The sequence below is a fragment of the Neovison vison genome, chromosome 12 (assembly GCF_020171115.1).
Source record: "Neovison vison isolate M4711 chromosome 12, ASM_NN_V1, whole genome shotgun sequence".
NCBI lineage: Eukaryota > Metazoa > Chordata > Mammalia > Carnivora > Mustelidae > Neogale > Neogale vison.
In genome coordinates, this window is record NC_058102.1 from 129,549,801 (window position 1) to 129,564,363 (window position 14,563).

Here is a 14,563-nt window from a genome sequence, read left to right on the forward strand (position 1 = left end):
AAACACAGTGGGAAAGGATCCGATCTCCGGGGTTTGTTGAAGACCCCAGCTTCGGGACTTGGGGAGCGGACTTGGTTGCCCCGCGGCGGGAGCCGGCCGGTCCCGTTACCTGCGCCGGGGGGGGGGAGGCTCGCCCGCAGCCAGACCCTAGACTGCGGGACTCCCGAGGCCCGGCTCGGGAAGCCCCCGCGCGGAGCCCCTTCCCGGAGCGAGCCACTGCCCGCGCGCGCCCCGCCTCGGCCGCTGGCGGGCGGGGAAGGGGGCCGGCGCGGCCGCGGGAAGACAGGGGCGGGCGCTGTTGTTTCCGCGAGCCCAACTCGGGCGCAGGTTCCGCGCCGCGGCGCCGGAGTCTGGGCCGCAGCCCGCTGGGCTGGCGGGGCCGAGCGGGGGCGGTGGCCGGGCGCTCTTCTCGGCGAGAGCCAGTGGACGTGTGCGCCGCGGGCGGAGGCGGGCGGCGGAAAGAAAGAAATAACGGGGGGTGGGGTGGGCTGAGCTGTGTGCGGGGCCGGAGCGATGCCCGCGCCGAGAGCAGGGTGGCGCGTGTGGCGCTGTGGAGAAATGTCTCCGCAGCCGCGCCAGCGCCGCCGCGCAGAGGGAGGAGGAGGGGGCCGGGTCGCGCTGCTCGAAGGGGAGGGGGCGGCCGCGGGCCCGACTACACCGACACTAATTCCCAGGCCGCCCTTAAGGAATGAGGGGAGCACGTGACCCGGTGGGGGGGCAGCGGGGGGAGGGGGCGGGCGGACTCTGAGCCATTTTGGAGCCGGTGTCAGTTTCCACTCTGCCTTCAGCGGTGCATTTTTTTTCCACCCTCCCCTCCCCCCTCCTCATCCTTCCTCCCCTCCCCCCGCCTCTCCGCACGCACACACACGGCGCCCCCCACTCGTCCTCCTCCCCCCACAGCAACTATGAAATAATAATCGTAGTATTAAAGGCAGAGATCGGGGCGAGACAATGGGGATGTTGGCGAGGGAGCCCCGATCCGGATTAGAAACACCTCCCAGCCCCGCAGAATAATACTGATCGCGCCCCCTCCGCGCGCTCCCTCCCCCGAGTGCGGAGCGGGAGGAGGCGGCGGCGGCCGAGGAGGAGGAGGAGGAGGAGGAGGAGGAGGCCCAGGAGGAGGAGGCGTTGGAGGCCGAGGAGGAGGAGGAGGAGGAGGCCGCGGAGGAGGAGGAGGCCGAGGCGGAGGAGGAGGAGGAGGCCGGGCTCGGGAGGCAGCATGAGCCGAGCGCGGCGGCCGCAGCTCCTCTCGGCTGCGCTCGTTGCCCATTGACAGCGGCGTCTGCAGCTCGCTTCAAGATGGCCGCTTGGCTCACATTCATTTTCTGCTGAACGACTTTTAACTTTCATTGTCTTTTCCGCCCGCTTCGATCGCCTCTCGCCGGCTGCTTTTTCCGGGTACGTAGGAGGCGAGGCGCCTCCGGGACGGGACCGGGGGGCGGCGGGGGCCGCGCGGGGCTCGGGCCGGCCGCGGGTGGATGGGGAGCGGCCCCCCCGCGCCTCTCCCGCGCCGGCCAGGAGGGCGCTGACAGCGTGGGCGCCGAGCCCCGCGCCGCCGCCCGCCGCCGCCCGCCGGTCCCGCGCGCCGCCCGGCCCCGCGCGTCGCCCGCGCCCGCGAGCGCGCGCCCGCCGCCGCCCGCCGACTCCCGCGGCGCCGGGACCGACCCGCAGCCCGCGCCGCGCCGCCGCCGCCGCCGCCGCCGCCGCCGCCAGCCGGGCTCGGCGCCGCTCCAGCCGCCGCCCGCTCCAGCCCCGGACGCGCCGCGCGCGGCCCCACGTTTTAGTTCCTTTCTCCCCCGAGCGCCCCTCTACACCCTCGCGACGCACATGGCCCCCGAGAAGAACACTTCTATTTCCAGTCTCTGCGGCTCTCCCCGCCACGGCGCCCTTTGTTGAGAGGTAGATTTTGATGAAACGGGGACGGGTTCCTGAAATCGGGAGCTGCTCGGGTCAAGTGGCTTCCCTCTTCTCCCAAAGAAAGGGCTTTTGAGGGGTTTAAACATCCAGAGAATGCCCTCATTTTATAGGGACGGGTTACGTGGGGGGCAGCGATCCTGCCAAGGTGGATGTTAAACTGGAAAGAGCTCAAACAAAAATGTTATTAACTTAAGTTGGAGGGACACTTGTGTGAAATTGGATGGCTTGTAAGATGGCGGTTCCCAGTTGTTTCCAAGGTCTCCTGCATTTGTGTTTAAAATGGTAAAGTTTTCAAGGTGTTATTTGTTGGGAGTCTTAGATAAGTTCTCCAAACATCACTAGGGACGTGCGCACTGGGAAGTGGGCATTTCAAATTTGGAGCTTTTTTTGGAGTGATGATGGTGACTGGACGTTAGTCTTGCAAGAGGTTTCCTTCTCTCCCCCCCCCCCCCTTCTTTTTTTCTGTTTTTTCTTCTTGGTGACTGCAGTTTTTCTCTCAACCTCTACTATGGGATGCACTTAGAACCTTGACTTAAGTCCACTACGTTTTATAGGTTTTGCTAAAGGTCGTGTTGGTAAAAAGATGCTTTGGAAAAGGAGGACCAAAAAGTTGACTACATATGTTTACACAGTCTTTGGGGTTTGACAGCGATATAGCATGATCTTTTCCCCAGAAATTTACAGTTAATGATTGGAAGTAAACAAGTAGAGAGACTTTGATCATTCTCAATTGCAATAAAAGGATTTAGTGGGCTTAGTGGTCACGGTCCAACATTTGAAAGAGAAGCATGTATTTAACCCCTTCTCTTAAAGTAGGCAAAATTCTGGGCATGTTTATCCAAATCCAAGTGTAGGTTGGTGGTACCTAGAATGTTATGAGTAGTTCAAGGTATGTTTTATAGGAAGCGCAACCCTCAAGTTCTGAAAACATATTACAAGCTTTAATAAAGACTTGAAAGTTAAGGATGCGAACTGTTGACAGTATATACTAACTTATGTGACTGTGTTAATATTTGAATTTTATTTTAAGTAGACTGATCAGAATCCCTTAGAGATTGATTTTATGAGCAAATTTACAAACTTTTTAATATTTGAGTTCATTCCTGTACATTTGCCCCAGAGTGCAAAGGTGTTTGAAATAACCTACCTGTCCAAATTATATGCTTAGTAACAGTATCTTTAAAGCCATATAAAAGTCACTACGTAGGCATATGTATACACACATATGCTTTTGTAAAAAAAAAAAAATGAGCATTTAATTGTACTTGATAAATTAATTAATACTCTACCACCAAGTTCTGAGCTGTAGTTTAAGTACCCAACTAAGCAAAATTCTCTTGGAGTCAAGTTAGTCCAAACTTTACCCATACTTCTACTGGGCTGTGAACCCCAACCGGGGTTATGGAGTTCATTTGCATTTCTTAGATGGCAATAGTCAAGCTGATTGTTAACATAAGAACTTGCTTCTGTTTTGCTTCATTTTGACACTACTGGTGTTAGGCCTCTCAACTAAACTGACGGTCCCAACCGAGTATGTTACAGTGGCAAATTTTAACTATTGAGTATTTTTACTGTGGTATGTTTGGTGCATTTTTACTTGCCTGCCTGGCAGTTTTCTGTGTTGGAACGTGGAAGGCTTTCATTTCTAAGGTGCAGTAGATTGTTTCTTAAATCTACCAAGCATGTCAAATGTCTTGGAAGTCATCCTTAGATTGCCAGGACTTTCAAGTGGTATAGAAAGATAAAGAACTGATTTTTATGTAAGTAACAAAGTGATATTTACTAGCTTTATAGATGGTAATAGGACTGTGGCCAGATTCCTCAGAACTGAGAGAGAAGAGTTGTGTGAATTAAGACAAGATGAATTTGAAAGGTTTTGGTCAGGTACCTGTGCCTTAAATGTTAAAAGCCAACCAGTAGATTACCCTCCACTGAGGTTTGACCTGTGTATTAGTATTTGTTTTTGGTGTTTTCTGTACAGTGGAGAAATAAAGGCAACTATTTTTATTGAAGTCCCTTTTTAAACTTCGTGTTCGGTAGCATTAGTGGGAGATGCTTTCACAAGGAGATATAAGTATCACCTTGCTATCTTTCTAGGAAAGGACTTGTGGTTTCACAAGGAGAGTTTTCTTTAAGAATAAGGTTTGTCTTTAGTCAACCACAATGGATGTAAATATTGCTACTGTTTAGGGACAGTGCTCCATCCACAACTTCTCTGCAACCCCACTTAGATTTATTTTAACAATATGTGGACAATAGTCTTGTAAAAAAAAGTAATTAAAAGATAACTGAGGAAACACAGGTGAAGTTTTCTGGTTGAAGTTGCCAGTCGCCACTATGGTCACTCTCATAAAAGAGACTTTGTTTTGTTCTTACCGTTTTTTTAGTACTCTAAAGCCATTAATTTCAGCCATTGAGGTATGTTGATTGGTATTTCCTTCTGCATTAAAATTCCCTAAGAATTAAAACCTCAGTTGCATCTCCCAAGTTTCTCAGGTTCTTAGATTTCTGTTGAAAGCGGTTTTAAGAATGTACTTCAAACAGGTCTAGAAGCTTTGTCCTATTTTAGGTTCTGAAATGAATGAAGTGGAGGGTGGGAAATATATTTTTCCAGAGTACTACACGAAATAATTGACTTCCCTGATTGTCCGCTGGTGTATTGTTGCTGACAGCCTCCCACCGTGACTTTCCTATAATATATGCTATCTATTGGGGATATTATTCCATCGTGTGGGGATTTGTATGGAGGCTAGGTTGAGAAAATGACATTTGTTTTTCTCTCCTATCATTGCTCTGGGTTGACAAGGTGTTGATTTAGCGTTGGGAATGGACTGGTCACATGGTTCTTTACTTATTGTCACTGCCGTACCGATTAAAGTAGTTTGTCTTGCCTCCAGCATAGTTCAAATAAAACACGGCTTTGCCCCCTCCTTGTCTTCTTGTAAAACAGATTTCACTTTTTAGCCTTAGCAAAACTTTGTATCGCTCATCTAATCTGAAGGAGAACTTCATATTAGAGAAGAAAAGTTTAAAGAGGTTCAGTTCAATAAACATCTCTGCAATCTGAGCTCTGACGGTTTCGGGCTAAGTGCACAGTTGGCAATTCTCAAAAGGTCCCTTCGTGAAATTTTTGACCTAGTGATTGCTAACAGGGGAGACCGAGTCAAGATCTGAAAGAAGCTCTTCGCACCGAGTCGACTTGGAAAGAGGCCCCCAAGAGTGTCCGGAATGGCCGGGAGTGCGGTTTGCATTTTCCTTTACCACTCGCACACTCAGGGGGCCCCCCAGGCTGCCCGCCCGGTTGCCGCAACTGGTATCCTGCTCCCCAGCGCCGCGGGCCTCGTGGGGCTGCCCCACCTCCGAGCCGCGCAGCCCGCACCCCACCCCACCCCCGCGCCGGCCCCGCCCCCGCGCCGCTCCGGCCCCTCCCCCGCGCCCGCCGCCGCCTCCGCCCCGCCGACCCGCACGCCCGCCGAAGCTCCGAGCTCGGCCCAGCTTCGCGCGGAGTTGCAGCGGTGGCCGGATGCCAAGTGTAAGTGTAAGTTGCTATGGAAACCCCGACAGGGGCGAGTTCCGAATCCGGAGCTAGACGGAGCCTGGGGCGCCGCCGGATCCGCCCCTCGCATCCCGGCCCCCGGGCGTCCGCGCGCTCAGGCCCCAGCCCGAGGCCGGCTGGAGGTGCTTCTGCGGCCCCAGCACCCAGCTCCGGAAATGCCAGGGATGCAGATAGGGCAGAATTTGTTTTCCCTTTGTATCGCGTGAAAACGTGCCAGGTTCTGGTTTTTGGAACCGCCTAAAACAACAAGAGCCCCTGGGAAGCCAGGGCAATCTCCCCGATTTTCGATTGAAGATCCATAAGGAAGTTTTATAATAAATTGGGAGACCTGGGACAAGCCCTGGCGGTTGGTAAATAACTGCGGGGATTGTGTGGCGTCTGCAGCAGCCTTGGGGCTGCTAGGCTAGAGGACAAATGGAAGAAAGAGACCCGAATACTCTCAGCTCCCAGCCCCCACCCCCATCTTTTCTTCTCCGTCCTGGAATGAACTGAGGGACCACAAGTTACTTTACTTGAATCCTTTTTCGTCATTTCACTATAATTGATTGAGGTCTCTTTAGTTAATTCCTTCTGTAGAAAACGCTGGGACAGTCCAGCTGTACAGTGTTATACGAGTTTTATGAACTTCTCAGCATTTCAGAGCCTTCGGTTACTAGAAATTGGGAGATAATCTCCTTTCTGTTTCTGTGGATTATGGCCAATATTTCTGTGTCTTGCAGGGCATTTTATCAAGCAGAAATGCATCGAACAACCAGAATCAAGATCACGGAGCTAAATCCCCACCTCATGTGTGTGCTCTGTGGAGGGTACTTCATTGATGCCACGACCATAATAGAATGTCTACATTCCTGTAAGTGCAAAGTTCTAGACCCTTTTTTGTGTGTCATGTATATTTCTTATTTCGTTATGATGTTTGAAAACTGTTAACAATTCCCACAATCCTTGAGAATGTTGTTACAAAGTGATGGAGTCATTTTCTACTCTTGGGTTTGGTGAATTTCTGTTAATGAACATTGTAAACGTGTAACTATGCACTGTGTAAATATTCTCAGAATGTTAATTGAGTTAGTTTAGGTCATTAGAAATACCTTTTGACATTTAGCATTTTGCTACCCCTAGTTCTTCATTTTTGATACTAATTTCAATGCTTAACATCTAATTTCTAAACTTACAAGATTTTTGTTTTTCTACTTCTAGTCTGTAAAACATGTATTGTGCGTTACTTGGAGACCAGCAAATATTGTCCTATCTGTGATGTCCAAGTTCACAAAACCAGACCACTACTGAATATAAGGTAAGAAAAGTTTTAAAATTATTGTCTCTAATTGTTACTGGAATTGCATAATTTAGTGAAGGTTATCCTGTTTTATTTTGTCACACAAAATTTACCATTGAATCTCCACCTAATGTGTGTGTTTTGTGAAGGTTGCTCTTCATTTCTTGCCATTTTAATGAGGAGTAATTTTAAGCAAAGTTTGGTATTATCGAGGGGGATTTTAAGTGTTTTTTTAAACCATTTTTTTAAACCTGATTAGCTCTCCATTTCTGCATTGCTTTATTGAGTTTATGACAGGCAGGGATGAGTGTGTTTAAAGTGCTTTCATTTTCTTCTCTCTGTTCTCTTTCATATTAGCTAATTTAGTAATTTGAAAGGCACGCTTCTCTTGATTCAGTGAAATGTGAAGAATTTCTTAATGAATGTAAAAGTATTTTTCCACTGATTTAAAAGGTTACTACTACATGAAGAATTTTTATTCTCATAATTGTTATCTTACTGATGAAGACTCTCACAATCACATAAAATACTATACTATAAAGAAAAAGAATCTATAATAATTTATGAGCATTTAAAAATTTTGAAATTATAATTAATAAGTTAGTTTTCTAATTCTTTTTCAGATCAGATAAAACTCTCCAAGATATTGTATACAAATTAGTTCCAGGGCTTTTCAAAAGTGAGTAGCATGCTTACAAATGAATTTTTACAAAGTATTCATCAGATTTACCTGCTGTGACAAATGTTTAAGTCTTTTCTCCCCCTCTCTTTAGATGAAATGAAGAGAAGAAGGGATTTTTATGCAGCCCATCCTTCAGCAGATGGTAAACTCTTTAGAGAGGGAAAAGACATTTTATTTGGTGGGAGAATTTATTACTCCGTAATATATAAAAATTGAATTTAACTTAAAAGTACCTTTCCATTTTCCTACATATGTAATATTTTAATCAAATGTTTAATTTTAAAATGGAATTTCAAAATGTCTTTATAGCTGCCAATGGCTCTAATGAAGATAGAGGAGAAGTTGCAGATGAAGATAAGAGAATTATAACTGATGATGAGATAATAAGCTTATCCATTGAATTCTTTGACCAGAACAGGTAAATTCTGTTGGAAATGTGTTTTATTCTAATCTGTTCATAGATGCATTGTTCCACTAATAAAATTGTGTTTCTTAGATTGGATCGGAAAGTAAACAAAGACAAGGAGAAAGCTAAGGAGGAGGTATGTCCCATGTGGCAAAAACATACAGAGGAAACATTGTTTGGATTCTAGATTTTATGAAGGTGTATGTTGCCCTTTAGGATATTCTTAGGCTAGATCATGCTGTCAAACAGAAAAATGATTGTATTTGATGTTTAAGAATGATATATATCTGATAATAATTAGATAGAATTTGCTCTATATATGATTGTTATGCTTATAAAAACTTTAAATAATTAATGTTTTGATGTATTTAAAGTTTTCTTATTATATTAGAAATCTCCTTATTTTATATTTAAGTAGTAAACTCCAAGTTGAGAATTTAATCAGTCTGTTTTGGTATTCATACTTTGTATCATATTGAGGCAACTTAACTGAGATTTTTTTCTTACCCGAAAGTTAGAAATTTTTAAAAATAACTTTCTAAATGTCTTCTTAGGTGAATGATAAAAGATATTTACGTTGCCCAGCAGCAATGACTGTGATGCACCTAAGAAAGTTTCTCAGAAGTAAAATGGACATACCTAACACTTTCCAGGTATCTACTTTATAGTTTTTGTGCATTTAATGTAGATTTTTTTTTTTAATTCAATGACTTTTTCCTTTTTGGATTCTGAACCCCAAAACAACAGATTTTTTATTTTAGACTTAGAACTTAATTGGAATTGTCTCTTACAATGTTTGGTATGAATTTTGTTTTATGCTATAAAAACAAATTCTGTAGTAATTTCAGGAAATATTTTTCCTCATTTGAATGTCAAGAGGGATTCTTTCCTTGTCCAGCTGTTTGAAGAGAATGTTTGTTAAAGCATTTTTGGATTGCATTTAGATGACAGAAAAAGTCTCTATCTGTGTTCTTCGTGGTACTTAATAATTGAAATACTATTTTCCAATAGATTGATGTCATGTATGAAGAAGAACCTTTAAAGGATTACTATACACTAATGGATATTGCTTACATTTATACCTGGAGAAGGGTAGGTAGCATAATTAATAGTCTGAGATTACTGTGGTAAAACTGTATTTAAAGAGGACTGATCTTTTTTCCCCCCTTTTCACATTGTAGAATGGTCCGCTTCCTTTGAAATACAGAGTTCGACCTACTTGTAAAAGAATGAAGATGAGTCACCAGAGAGATGGACTGACAAATGCTGGAGAACTGGAAAGTGACTCTGGGAGTGACAAGGCCAACAGCCCCGCAGGAGGGGCCCCCTCCACCTCTTCCTGTCTGCCTAGCCCCAGCACTCCCGTTCAGTCTCCTCATCCTCAGTTCCCTCACATCTCCAGCACTATGAATGGAACCAGCAGCAGCCCCAGCGGTAACCACCAATCTTCCTTTGCCAATAGACCTCGAAAATCGTCAGTAAATGGGTCGTCAGCAACTTCATCTGGTTGATACTCAAGACTTCTTAAGGAAAAAAAATTTTAAATCCCCGATTTATATAGATATCTTCATGCCATTACAGCTTTAGAGATGCTAATACATGTGACTGTCGTCCAATTTGCTTTCTTTTGTAGTGACTTTAAATTTGGCTATAAAAGATGGACTAGATGTGATACTCATATGGACGTTAATGGAAAAGATTGTTCCTCTAAAGAGAATTGGTTTCTGAGAAGGCAGGCAAGATGTTTTTCTGTGTGTTAGGCAAGATGTGAAATGGTTTTTGTAACCATGGTTCAGATTTGAAAAATTATGCAGTGGATATAAACATTGGGCCATAGTTTGTTAATCTCAACTAACGCCTACATTACATTCTCCTTGATTGTTCTTGTTATTATGCTGTTTTGTGAACCTGTAGAAAACAAGTGCTTTTTATCTTGAAATTCAACAAACGGAAAGAATATGCATAGAATAATGCATTCTATGTAGCCATGTCACTGTGAATAACGACTTCTTGCATATTTAGCCATTTTGATTCCTGTTTGATTTTTACTTCTCTGTTGTTACACAAAACCGATCAAAGGAAAGTAAACTTCAGTTTTACAATCTGTATGCCTAAAAGCGGGTACTACCGTTTATTTTACTGACTTGATTAAATGATTCGCTTTTGTAAGAATCAGATGGCATTATGCTTGTTGTACAATGCCATATTGGTATATGACATAACAGGAAACAGTATTGTATGATATATTTATAAATACTATAAAGAAAATATTGTGTTTCATGCATTCAGAAATGGTTGTTAAATTCTCCCAACTGGTTCGACCTTTGCAGATACCCTATGTTTAAGCCTTATCAGCATAGAACATTTTTAATGTGGATTTCTAATTCTAAATTCTATTCCATTGGAAGCAATTGGCAAATCATAATACTGATTTTCTCTAGTAATACATGTTTACTTTTAAAATTGTTGCAGTAAAGAAAAATTTTTAACTAAAGACTTTGGAAACAGTGTCTTCATTTCCTATTGCCTTTGATGGAATGAATGTGTTTTTAAAATGCATATTGATCACTGTAATTCTAAAACAGATTTTTAAGTAAACCAGCAAATTTCTGGAAGAAGGCATTTTATCTAAAATTATTTTAACATTATGGTTTAGCAGTTACTTCAAATTTAAGGAGTTGCTTTAACAGTTATAAACAATGACATATGCCCTCTCTCTATCTCTAATATCTTGAAATAGAAGCAATTTATTTTTAGCTTCTCCAGGTATTAATTTTTAAATAGAGTGAACATGTTCAATTTAAAATATGAATAACCACAGTCGTTTTCAGTTTGTGTTTTGCTTTGGTCGAACTTGGTGTATGTTCATCACCCATCAGTTATTTGTGAGGGTGTTTATTCTATATGAATATCGTTTCATGTTTGTATGGGAAAATTGTAGCTAAACATTTCATTGTCCCCAGTCTGCAAAAGAAGCACAATTCTATTGCTTTGTCTTGCTTATAGTCATTAAATCATTACTTTTACATATATTGCTGTTATTTCTGCTTTCTTTAAAGATACAGTAAATGAAGTTTTATGAAACCACAAAATACATATATTTTTATTTTGACCTAAATTTGTACAGTACCATTGTAAGTGTTGTTTCTAATTATAGATGTAAAATTAAATTTCATTTGTAATTGGGAAAATCCAATAAAAAGGATATTCATTTAGAAAATAGCTAAGACTTTAATAAAAATTTGATACGAAAAGCACAATGTGCAGAAGTTTTGGAAACCCTACTGTGGATTACAACAGGTAAAACTAAAGAGAATCCATTGCTGTCTTAAATAGTGATGTTGCTAAGAAGTCCATGCTTTGTTGTATAATTGCTTGATAGCCCAATTGAAAGTTGTATCTGTTTATTTACTCTACAATCTTTGAAGTAAAAGTTACCCATGTTTGCCAATTTTGGTGAATTTAACTCATTTTTGTAGGCTTCTAAAGTTTTTCATGATGTTATCTAAGAAAGAAAAGTTAGTGGAGGTTTCAAATGATAGTTTTACTTTGGATGATCATGTATATAAAAAATGAAAAAATATTTTTCAAAGCCTAAAAACTTCAAATGCTAGTGGACATGTCACTTGACTTACACAAAACCAAGTTGTGAGATCAACATGGAACTAAAAGACTTAGTATCTCAACCTTTTAATGATGGACTTATTTTTGAAATTGCTTATTAAAAATCAGTTGTTACATTTATGACTCACTTAACACTTTTACCATACTTGAAAACATAAATTTATTTTGTTCGAAAGGACTTTTTTTCCCTACTCCATTTGAAAATTTCTTAAGCGTTAAAGGATATTTCATCTAAAATGTCTTTGTCTTTTAATAAAGCAGAAGAAAGATTATAATGTTTTGCATTCTCCCATAACCAACTTTCACAGTTTTGACAATTAAGATCTAAAACTTTTTTGCTAAGCTACCACTTTAAAAAGTTTCAATCTTGTAATAACCCGTATCAAAGCTGTTAATTTTTGTAACTCTTAGCAGTAAAAGCAGGGTACGTGAAAAGTAGGCTTTAAATTTGGCTTTTGCTTCTGAAAAGTATTCTAGGATTCTATATCACAAAGTTAGTGCTACCAAAATATTCCACAGAAAATGCCTAAATTGATTTCACAGATTTTAGCTTAAATGCAAAAAAGGGGCTGGTTACTGTTGTGTAAATAGCGATCTATCTTGCTTTACACATGCATACCTCTTTACAAGTACTTTTTGCTTTTAAAATTGCCGGCCGCTAATTGCACTGAGTGGGAAAAAAAGAAGCTGCCCTTCAGTTGACTTAACCTACCAACCGTACTGCTTCGTTTCCATTTTCATCCATGCAGATGTTTGGATTTCTGGAGGTACAATGCAACTTGCAGAGTAAGCTCGCAGGGGCTTTCCTACGTCTTTTCCTCTTATTCTTTCCCCAATATTTGGAGTTTCAGCAGACACATGGTATAGGCCTATCAAGATCAAGTTTTATTGTGAAATCTCAATGGGAACCCATGTGAAATGCTACTTTACACCGGCTAAGAAGAAATGAAGATGTTCTTTTTTTTTTAAAAAATAGCTTATGGTCATCTTTTGAGGGGATGGGATCTTAATTTTACAAAAAATCCACTTGGGACCTAGTCTTAGAATCTTGGGGTGATGGAACTGGGTTTTGGTTATTTTTTTCCCATTTCTTTTATATTTTAAAGGTTTGGTAAATTTTTATTTTCCCTCATTGCCTGTGGAATGATAGTTGGGAATTCTGATTTAGTCTAGTGCTTCTATGAAATGAAGGCTACATCATATTCTGCAACACGGTGGTTGTTTCCCTCACGCGGTCTTCCTTGCATTTTATCCAAAGCTAAGGTCTTGAGGAAATTACATTTAAGAAGATCCTATTTAACAATAGTATATATTTTAAAGACATCTGATATGCAAAGAGCACAGAAGGCAGCTTCTGCATAAGGCTTTTGGGTTAGATAGCTGTCATTTCACTTGAGGATGTTTCTTCAAGTATAAAATGAATAGCACAACAGGTGATTATTTCTAAGATCGCTCTAAAAAATTCCTGACTCATCCCAAATAAAACCTTGTATTAAATTGGGACCGCAGAATCCAGATTGGTCTTTACAAGAAAAAGAAAGTATCACATGTTAGAATCCCTAGTAAGTCAGATTTGGGAAATAACCCCGAGAATACCTTGAGCCTGTAGATCTGCTTGCAAATCTCAAGATTGCCCAGTTTTGATTATGAAAGTCTCCGAAAATGTTTATGCAGTAGAGTGTTTCCTGTTTCCGCAGTTAATTTAACATTTTTTTTTCTTTTGGTTCTTGGAACGGATTTCCTTTATTTGCACCAGTTTCTTTTTCTTAGTGTGCAATTTCTAGAGTTCTCACATGAAGACTTCACTGTCAACCTTGTCTTCATCAAGTCGACGACATCAAGTCATTTATCACTGCAAAAGCTGTCCTAGAATCCTTGTGAATTTTCTGAAGAAGTTCAACCGCATGTGGAAAACTCATCCCGAAATTTCATTTAACCCTCCAAATAAACAGTAAGGACTCAGTAAAACTTCCAATGAGTTAAATTACCCCCATTCTTCTGGACTCTTAAAATATACCTTCCAGAGACTTATCAGAAAGAACTTCCAAAAATAGCAGGTGTCGTTCCCCCAAAGTCACCTACATTTCAGTAAAAATATTACTTCTTGCTCTGATTGCTAGGCCATCCTAAAATCCAACTTCACAGAGAACATGCTTTCAAGTTCGGTGCCGATTTGGTGCTCACAATTCTGCCCCCTAAGTCAGCTAGAGCTCAAACCGAGAGAAGAGACTCTGGAAGGCTGCGGACCAGGATGTTCGGGAAGCGCGTGGAATATTGAGAATATTGAGAACGAATGGGAACGTTACCGAGATGGATAAAGACGTTACTGGAGATTGAGAAATCCGTCCAGAAACTACAGTGTTTGGTCTAAATGCCCCCAAAAGTGGAAGACACCCAAACAAAGCCGAAGACAGGAGAGCACTGCGCGGCTTGGAAGAAAAAGCGGGGAGCGAGGATGACTGGGGTGGGATGGGCAGCGGCTTAAAAGAAAAAAAAAAAAAAAAAGAGGAAAGAAAGGAAAGTCTTCTTATATTCTGGTGCCCCGCGGAAAGGGCGCGGGACGACCGCCTGGAGAAAAGGAGCTCCCTTTCCCGGCCGCGCTGTCTTCTCGGTCAGGGAGCCTGTACCAAAAGGGCACGTTAAGGAGGAAACCGCCATTCTCCCTGTCCTTATTTTTCAACCAGCCGCTCTCGGAGGAGTGTAAAGAGCTACAGCCCAGACCTCGGTTGCCACGGCGCCGCGGGGGCTCCGCCAGGCCCTACGAGCGAGCCGAGGCCGCGGGGCGCCAGGAGGCCATTTTGCGCGTGCGCCGCTCGCCTCGCGCGGCTCTGGGTTCGGCGGATTTGGATCCCGCCAAATTTGAAAGCAAGATTCTCAGGCCCCACCGGCTTGGAAAGCGGCGAAAAGAAGTCGTTTCTCCAAAGTCGGAACCTGTGGCAAGGGGCGGCGACAGTGGGGTGCGCGAGGCCTCACAAGGTGGCCACCTTCCTGCCGAAGGCTTGCCCACTGGGCGAGACATCTGCAGGTCCGCCGGGCCTCGGGGCTCGGCGCGGGTAGGACCGGACCCGCGTCCGGGGAGGCCGGAGCGTCGCCCGCGAAGTC

At 43.1% G+C, this 14,563-nt stretch overlaps 1 protein-coding gene across 3 annotated transcripts; it reads left to right on the forward strand.

Moving 5' to 3' along the window:
- Window positions 1–1,180: 1,180 nt before the first annotated feature.
- Window positions 1,181–10,867, forward strand: BMI1 (BMI1 proto-oncogene, polycomb ring finger). 3 transcript variants are annotated; one of them, XM_044226306.1, is made up of 10 exons: window positions 1,181–1,398; window positions 6,193–6,323; window positions 6,671–6,767; window positions 7,373–7,428; window positions 7,523–7,573; window positions 7,741–7,849; window positions 7,928–7,973; window positions 8,392–8,490; window positions 8,849–8,929; window positions 9,019–10,867. In XM_044226306.1, the coding sequence occupies exons 2-10, from the start codon at window positions 6,212–6,214 to the stop codon at window positions 9,346–9,348; spliced, it is 981 nt and encodes a 326-aa protein (XP_044082241.1). In that variant the 5' UTR covers window positions 1,181–1,398; window positions 6,193–6,211; the 3' UTR covers window positions 9,349–10,867. The 3 variants fall into 3 exon arrangements, with proteins under 3 accessions (XP_044082241.1, XP_044082242.1, XP_044082243.1); XM_044226307.1 differs by lacking the exon at window positions 1,181–1,398 and adding an exon at window positions 1,802–1,899; XM_044226308.1 differs by lacking the exon at window positions 1,181–1,398 and adding an exon at window positions 5,389–5,449.
- The last annotated feature ends 3,696 nt before the right edge of the window (window positions 10,868–14,563 follow it).

Bases quoted from the DNA above. Each gene is read 5' to 3' on its own strand.
- BMI1 (XM_044226306.1), top strand. From the start codon at position 6,212: ATGCATCGAACAACCAGAATCAAGATCACGGAGCTAAATCCCCACCTC. The intron at 7,429-7,522 runs GTGAGTAGCATG...CCCTCTCTTTAG, and splicing joins AGTTCCAGGGCTTTTCAAAA to ATGAAATGAAGAGAAGAAGG. The intron at 8,930-9,018 runs GTAGGTAGCATA...TTCACATTGTAG, and splicing joins ACATTTATACCTGGAGAAGG to AATGGTCCGCTTCCTTTGAA.